The sequence below is a fragment of the Theropithecus gelada genome, chromosome 5, assembly GCF_003255815.1.
Source record: "Theropithecus gelada isolate Dixy chromosome 5, Tgel_1.0, whole genome shotgun sequence".
NCBI classification, from domain to species: Eukaryota; Metazoa; Chordata; class Mammalia; order Primates; family Cercopithecidae; genus Theropithecus; species Theropithecus gelada.
The window spans coordinates 152327218-152336032 of NC_037672.1; the positions used below are offsets into that span (position 1 = coordinate 152327218).

The 8815-nt window shown below is 40.9% G+C and overlaps 1 protein-coding gene across 3 annotated transcripts in view; it reads right to left on the minus strand.

Annotated features, from left to right (window-relative positions):
- The window catches only part of MAP9 (microtubule associated protein 9), a 31980-nt gene extending 27221 nt beyond the window's left edge, over window positions 1-4759 (minus strand). For 2 of the 3 annotated variants that reach the window (XM_025386770.1, XM_025386768.1), the window contains exons 1-4: window positions 4560-4759; window positions 3505-3647; window positions 2667-2751; window positions 832-1149 (exon numbers count right to left, since the gene is read on the minus strand). In XM_025386770.1, the coding sequence (XP_025242555.1) occupies window positions 832-1149; window positions 2667-2751; window positions 3505-3579 (478 nt within the window). In that variant the 5' untranslated portion in view covers window positions 3580-3647; window positions 4560-4759. Of the gene's footprint in view, window positions 1-831; window positions 1150-2666; window positions 2752-3504; window positions 3648-4143 lie in introns of all 3 variants that reach the window. The other variant, XM_025386769.1, reaches the window with a different exon arrangement.
- Window positions 4760-8815: the final 4056 nt, after the last annotated feature.

An 8815-nucleotide genomic window follows, 5' to 3' on the forward strand; every position in this document is an offset into this window, starting at 1 on the left:
GCCTGAAATAAAGTTTTGTCTGACGTTACCACTGGTATCTGATACGCAAAGTATGAAATATTTACCAGCACTGTATTTACTGATGATATGGAAGGAGATTTTTATGATGGTTAACATCAACTAATAATTCCTTTATAAAACAGAAAGAAGACTGAAAAACACAAAATCCTTAACCTTGCATATACAAGTTCATGAATGGTGACCCAGAGTATGTGAGAGGGCTTGCTCTCTGTTTCATTCTATCTTTGTTCCTTTATGCTTAAAGCTCAGTATAATTGTGGGGAGAACTACTGTAACCCCAGATCACACTGGGAACTTTCCTTTGGAAAACTGAATCTTAGTAGATTTTCATAGGCAATACAGAGACCAAATGGAGATTCTCTTAATGAGCGCCTAGAAGTTTCAAAAAACAGCAGCAATAACATAACTCATCCTTCAAATACACAAATGTCAAGAAAATTTTCTGGCACAACGTTGGTATGGCAAAGATTGTTTTACGGATTAGTCCCAATATTGTTATAACTCTAATCTTTGGAGTGTGAGAGGGATTAGACAGCATTCCATTCCAGTTCCATGCCTACAAACAAAACTGAAGCTCACACGTCTAGGTGTCTGCAGATCCACAGCTACGGATGCTATGGATAACTAAAGGTGCTTTGGCCTTCTATCAGGCAACAGCCTAGATGCAAGACAAAATACAACAGGTCTGTAAAATTGAAGTTAAGTCTGTTTTTCTTAAATATATACTAGCTACCATATAAAAAATTTTGGGACTGATTATCTTAAAATAAACTTCCAAGAAATGCAATTACAGTAATCCTAACAAATTACCTGAAGATGTGCTTTTAATTGAAAGAATTCTGGGTTTAGGTTTCATTTTCATTTTGTCTTTTTCAAATTCCTTGTCCTTATTTTGAGATTCAGAGGATTTTACAACGATGTCTTCACGCCCATTGGGTGCCATTTCCTCATCATTTTTGATGGCACACACTGGCTCATCTTTGGTTATGTTACCATTTGATTTCTTGGTTTTCAAAAAAGATAGTTTTGAAGGATTCTTTTCTTCATCATCTGATATATGAAAGTCATTCATTTTTTTATTAACTGAATTTTCATCTGCTGAAGTGTCAGAAAAATCACCTAAGGAAACTGAAAAATTGAAAAGAAAAAATGTTTTCCACAGTATTTTTAAAAATTGTCAAGGTAACGTTAACTTAATCAAAAAGTTTACCTTAAAAGCTACAAACAAATTTCTAACAATGAATACACACAAATGTATTTTATGAATAGACTTGCAGCTCTAAAAACACAGCTAACTCAGGCATGTTTCATTAACATTTATGAAATAAAAATTCCAATTACATTAATTTATTCAAAATGTATTTATTGTATGTCTTTAGGGTACCAAACAACCAAATACTGTTTGCTCTGGAAAAAGCCATCCAAAGGTCCCTAACAATCAGCCATGTAGCATTTAAATTAGGTTATGGACTGTAAAACTTTTATTTGAAAATTACTTCCGCTTATAAAATTAAGAATGGATGAATTTAATTAGTAATTACTAATTATCTTTTTTTCCATAAAAATTTTGGTACAATTCCATCCACACCAGAATACTAGATTTACTAAGAATCATAAGGAATGCTAAGTTAACTATATAGCAGTGATTTAACTGTGGTTATTATTGGTTTTACAGAAATCATTAACAACTATTCACCAAATTTTAAAGAATAAAACACCAGGCTGGGCGCGGTGGCTCATGCCTGTAATCCCAGCACTTTGGGAGGCCTAGGCAGGCAGATCACAAGGTCAGGAGTTCGAGACCAGCCTGGCCAATGTGGTGAAACCCCGTCTCTACTAAAAATACAAAAATGAGCTAGGCATGGTGGCGAGCGCCTGGAGTCCCAGCTACTCAGGAGGCTGAGGGAGGAGAATTGCTTGAACCTGGGAGGTGGAGGTTGCAGTGAGCCGAGATCGTGCCACTGCACTCTAGCTCGGGTGACTGAGCAAGACTCCATCTCAAAAAAAAAAAAAAAAAAAAAAACAGAATAAAACACCAAGTTTAGAATTCCATATGCTTAACGGTTACACCTGAAACTAAAATATTAATATTTTTACATAGCTAAGAGAAACCAAATTATAATAGTACTGATGTATGAAACATGAAGAGTCTGTGGTTTTTAAATTTACCCCTTATCACAGCCCAAAAAAAAAATCTGATTTATAGTAAGCATTATAAAAGTACTTCTAATGTGCACCAAAGTTTAGTTCTGTGGGACCTAGTTATTAACTACCTATAGCATCTCCTAGGGTTGATCTTAAAGATGAACCTGTTTTCTCCAATGTGGTTTACCACTGGCAGCCATCCTTTTACTGCAAATCTGCCATCAATTAATTTATATTTTCATATACACATTCAGAAAACAAAACAAAACAAAGCAACAACAACAACAACAAAAAAAAAAAACAAGAAAACTCATACGACTTCTTGAAAATTAAGAGTGGCTTTCTACTAATTAAAACGTTGAAAGTCTAAAACTAGTGACTGCATAGGTATTATTTTAACATACGTGATTGAGGGGATGGGTAGTTGGAGGGCTGGCTAAATACAAAACTAAGGAAGCAAAAAGAAGAAAACTGGTTCACGTTTCCATACTGTCACATACCAATCTCATCACTGTCGAAGTCATCTGAGTATTCAGAACTCCTTTGTCTGGCTGAGCGAGCTGTAATTGCTCTTATTAGCTCATCCTGAAATGAGATACTGAAATCAATTTCCATCTAAACATGGAAGTATCATATTTACAAGTAATTCTTTAAACAAACAATGCTTGATTAACAACTGCTTTCAGACTTAGGTTTCATTCATCTAACAAATATTTCCTGCAAGCTCACTTTATGCCATGTACCCACTTTATGCCTCATACTCAATGCAGAGCATCACAGACAAGAGCCCTTCCTCATGCAGCTTGCAGTTAAACTAGAGGAGACACATATTATCAAATAAATTAATTGCGGGTTATAATTAGAGCTGGAGATTAACAAACAAGAAGGGGCTCAATTTAGATTATAATTTATTACAAACTGGTATTTTGAAAGAAATTGGTATTTTTAAGAGCTCTTGTCTCGGCATATTTCAGAAATGGATGCAATCAATATTGCAAACTTAGAGGCTGAGTTCAAAATTGTAGTGACTCAACAGAAAAAAACTTAAACATTATGTTACAACAGAAAAAAAAAGGTTTATATAAAAATGGCAATTTAAGGCTGCAATTCCACTTTTAACTTAGTAGGAAACTAGTATTGAGGCTATTTCGGCAGTCTTAAAACCATATAGGGGAGTGTGTAATACTGAATGCAGTCCAAACATGATCATGTGCAAAACCTCAAAAGAAATATCAGATTTACCCCTGCTTTATATAGGACTGTTCCTAGACTCACCAATTTCAACCCATCTAATACAGTGCTTACATTGTGAAATGATTCTAAATAAAAATACTTTACCTGGAAAGTAGTTCTTTTGGTAACTTTTGGACTCTTTGTATATGCCAAAGTGGTGCTAAAAACTTCATCAGACATAGTGTATTTTTTTCTTGTTACCTTTTTAAAATAGCTAATTATTAGAATAATTCAACTTCTGATGGTGGCTGAAATATACAAAAAACAAATCAGACTTTGCATGCTTGAGAATTTATTTTACTACATTTGATTGTATTCTCCCCGCAAAGGTCAAAGAAAAGCATCTCATATGAACATTGGGCTACATCTTCACTTAAAAATGTAAAAGGAGTTCTTGTAAAGAAATAGCAAATTATCACAAGCTTATTTTAAAAAAATTCAAATGGAAGATATCCTAAAATAAAAATTCAAATGGAAGATATCCTAAAATAGTTTTGCAACTACTTAAAAACTCTGCAAATAAATGATTACAAGTTAATAAGACAAAATGATGCCAATTAAAATAGAACACCTTATTTTTCACCTCTCTTCTAAAGTATAACATTGCCTTCAAAATAACTCATGTCTTATTTAAAAGGCCATCAAAAGGATCGTCGACGTAAAAATTATAAGCACCACCATCAAAAAAACGTATCTATATATTTGCATATAGCGCTATTCAAAGAAAAAGATCTTAATGCTAACCCGCAAACAGCCAGCGATATGGATTGCAAGCCACTTTCCTCTCACAAAAGTGTTAAAGAGAGCCAAGTAAACAAAACGACGAAGCTTTCGCAATGAGCCGCATTAAAATCGCGGTTTCCGTGCTCGGAGCAGAGGCCTGGCAGGGCCGCCCATAGCGGTGCGCGCCCCAGGTGCCGTTCCCTACCAGGTCAGGTGACGTCCGGGTGCTCGCCGCTCCTCACCGCGCCGTACGCTGAGCACCAGCGAACACCAGGCCCGTGCACGCCCAAGCGCGGTCTCTGTCGGGATCCCCCATGGTCCCCAGGTCCCGCTTTCTGTCCCCAGGTCCCGCTTTCTGTCCCCAGCCCCGGACGCCCGTGGCCAGTTCCCCGCGACCCTGAGAACCAAGAGCCAAGCCTCGGGTAGGACCTGCTCACCTTGGCCTGGGCCTGGCTGCGCCCGCAGAGCCGGTCCTGGACCGAGCGAGGAGGAGGGGCTAATAACAGAGGCGGAGGGCGGTTGCTAGGAAACAGCGTCTCCGGGAGGAAGTGACTTCCCTACTGCCGGGTCTCTGGGGTACCCAACACCGCTCTTCGGCCTAACGTGTCGCTGCGGCAACCACCGAGACGAAGGAAGTGACATCACTTTCCTGGGTCTTGGGAGAGGGGTTCTTTATTGGCCGCTTGTGTGCACGTGTTGTTGCCTAGGAGACAGGACCCACCCAACTCCCACCCAGATAGCCTTACTCTTGCCAATAGAGTAAGGGCCCTTATCTGCACGTGTTGCAGATAAAGCACATTCGTCGTTTTGCCACAGTTAGGACGTGAAGTTCTCTGAATCCAAGTACAGTGTCAGTGGATGGGACAGAATAGTACGGTAGTGACGTTTGCAGAACACTGCTTCTGACTGCATGTTTGAATCCTGGTGACCCTTTCCTACACACGTGATTGTCCCAAGTTAAGGTCTTTATGACCCAGTTTCTTCTTCTGGGGGAAAACAAAAGTGTACTAATAATAGACAACTGAAAGGCTGCTGTAAAATTGAATGAAATAATGCAAGCGGAACACTTGGAAGAGTGCCTGAAATTGTATTCGGTACTAGATATGCTGCTCTTCATGCAACTAAGCTGCAAAGGACCTGGAGAGAAGTCAACTCTTGTTATTTTAACTTCTGTTGTATAAAACCCAAAGATTAAAAGCTACAACATTGGGTATAAAAACTGAGTCTTTCAATAAAAAGAGGAATGGGACAAATTAACTCAACATACTTTTTTAAAAATCATTTTTCCTAAAAGTACAATAGTTCCTCCTTATCCAAGAGGGATCCATTTGGAGATCCTCCAGTGCCTGTGCTGAAACCATGAATAATACTAAACCCCATATATCCTATGTTTTATCCTATGCTTGCATACCCATGGTAAAGTTGAATTTGTAAACTAGGCTCAGTCAAAGATAAATAACAGAATAATTATAGCATACTGTAATAAACGTTAAATGAATGTAGTCTCTTTTTCTCTCAAAATATCTTATTTTACTGTACCATAGGTAGCTCACACTGTGGATAAAGGGGAACTATTGTACAACAATCTCACCATTTGCCGATATTCCCGAACCATTTTTAGCTTTTGTCCTCCTTCCTTGTTTGTTTCCTTTTGTTCAGTGCTGCTGAGTATTCTCTAAGAGGCTCTTCTAGCTCCAATCACATTCTTATATCAACAGATAGGAGGTTCTTCAACTGTCAGCTACACATCTATCCCTGCTAATTTCTTCATTGCCTCCACAATTTCTATAAGGGAAGAGCAAAATCTGCACACCTGCAGAATTAGCACCATGTAGATGCTGCTAAAGGATTTTCTGCCTGTGCCCTCTGGAGGGGTGACATCATGTCCCCCACTGCACCAGGGCCCCCTGAGCAACACTTGGAGCAACCACGGGGTGCCACACCAGAATGTGGGGACCAGTGACTTCAGGGATTGCTGGGAAGCAAACCCTAAGATCCCCAGGGCACCCTAGGGCCTTCCTTGGAAACTATACTGCCCTCAATGCTCTCGCAACATGGGCCTGTGATGAGAGTGCATCCCAAGCAATCCACAAAACGCCTTCCGGGTTGCTCTTTCATTGTCCTGGTGAAGAGCACAGCCCTGATCCATGTATTCTGATCCACAACCTTTGTGTTCTCTCCCACACTTTATTTGTTAAAATATGGACAGGCTGAGAAGGATAAAAATTTCCCAAATCTCTAAATTCTCTTCCCTTTTGATGATAACTTCTGTCTCTAAATCATTCCTCTTTTCTTTCATTTTCCTATACATATTCAAGAGAATCAAGCTGCTCCTTTAATACTTTGCTTAGGTATTTCTTCTAGCAAATTTCAGTCTCATTATTCATAAGTTTTGCCTTCCAGAACACTTGGACATGAACACAATGCAGCCAAGTTCTTTGTCACTTTGTGACAAATGTCACCTTTCCTCCAGTTTCCAATAGCATGTTCTTCATTTCCATCTAAGACTTATCAGAATGACCTTTCCCTTCCATATTCTTTTATTTTCTTTTTCTTTTTTTTAGAGACTGGGTCTCCCTATGTTGGGCAGGTTGGTCTTGAACTCTTGGCCTCAAGCAATCCTCCTGCCTCAGCCTCACAACGTGTTAAGATTCCAGGCATGAGCCACCATGCCCGGCCCCCTCCATATTCTACAAACATTCTATCCAGCTCTCCTCCTCTGAGCCCTCACCAGAATCACCCTTAATGAAGAATAACAGGGAGAAGACAGCCACCCACACCTCAGGAGACAGGCCTGGAACACAGCCTTCCTGCTCCACCCTCAGAAGAGACCCGCCTGCTGACAACTTGATTTTGGACTCTTGGCCTCCAGTACTGTGAGACAGTAAGATTCTGTTGTTGAAGGTGCCCAGTCTGTGGCCAGTCTGTAAGACAGCCCTAGCAAACTAATGCAGCGTGGTAGCCCATGGATGGTGAAAAGATGGAGTGCACAATGGAGCTCCAGGCTTACTGTCTACAGCTCCCAAAGTGTGCTACGGGACCCTTTGGTGGATGTAGGTGTGCAAGGTAATTTTGGGTGGTGCAGGGTGAATAATTTCAATTTCCATAATAACTTATCTATCTTACTGGGTAAATCGGGGTCCCCACCTGTTAGGAACCAGGCTGCACAGCAGGAGGTGAGCAGCAGCCAGAGAGCAAAACTTCAGCTGTAGAAACAGCTCCTTCTCATCCCTTGCATTACCGCCTGAGCCCTGCCTCCTGTTAGATCAGTGGTAGCATTAGATTCTCATAGGAGCACAAACCCTATTGTGAACTGTCCATGCGAAGGATTTACATGCTACTTAAGATGTACATACAACTTAAGATTTACATGCTACTAAAAATATGGGTTTCAACACTAATAAAAATGGATGCAAATGAAAACACTCTCTTGCTGTGGTCCCAGAAACCTCAATCATTCTATCAGAGAGATGTGTAGCTTTGATCTGTCACTGTCTTCCATCACCCCTAGGTGGGACCATAGGTGCAGGACAACAAGCTCAGGGCTCCCACTTATTCTCCATCATGATGAGTTGTATAATTACTTCATTATATATCACAACGTAATGATAATAGAAATAAAGTACACAATAAGTGTAATGGGCTTGGATCATTCTCAAATCATCCCTTCCCCTTCTCCTGGGTCTGTGGAGAAGTTGTCTTCCACAAAACTGGTCTCTGATGCCAAAACTGGCCTTTGGACTTGCCTGGAGCTGGGGATTACCAGAAAGCAGGGATGTCAGGGCTAAAGTCAGGAGAAGGTGGTTATGCTGGGTGTGTGTGGCTGGCTTGACTCAAAAAGTTTGGAGTAAATGCTGGTGTAAATGCTTCTAAGAATAGTTAAGCAACTTAAGATTTACATGCTACTAAAAATATGGGTTTCAACGCCAATAAAAATGGATACAAATGAAAACACTCTCTTGCTGTGGTCCCGGAAACGTTCATCACTCTGTCAGAGAGATGTGTAGCTTTGATCTGGAGCTGCCCTCCCATATTCCGTCCGCTGTAAACCCCTGCAACACACACCCGCACAATCACAGACACATGCACACACATACACATACCAGAGTGCACACACACACACGCACTCACAGACACACGCACATACATACATACACGCACCAGTGTGTGCACACACACACGTGCACACTCACAGACACATGCACATACATACACATACCAGAGTGCACACACACACATGCACTCACAGACACACGCACATACATACACACACCAGTGTACACACACACACATGTGCACAGTCACAGACACATGCACATACATACACATACCAGAGTGCACACACACACACACGCACTCACAGACACACGCACATACATACATACACACACCAGTGTGCACACACACACACGTGCACACTCACAGACACACGCACGTACATACACATACCAGCGTGCACACACACACACATGCTGTGCCTCATGCCCTCACAAAGGTGGCACAGGAGGTAATGAGTATTTTTAAGAGAAATGACAACTCAGACCCTTGTTCTCCCGGCGTTGGCACAAGTGCCTTCTCTGCAGACCATGCTTCCATCTCTTTCTTGGCTCTCCCTCTTAGTGAAAGACAGAAGCAGAGCCCCAGCCCAGTGTACCCAGCTGCTTAGTGCCCAAGCCAAGTTCACAAGCTTCCC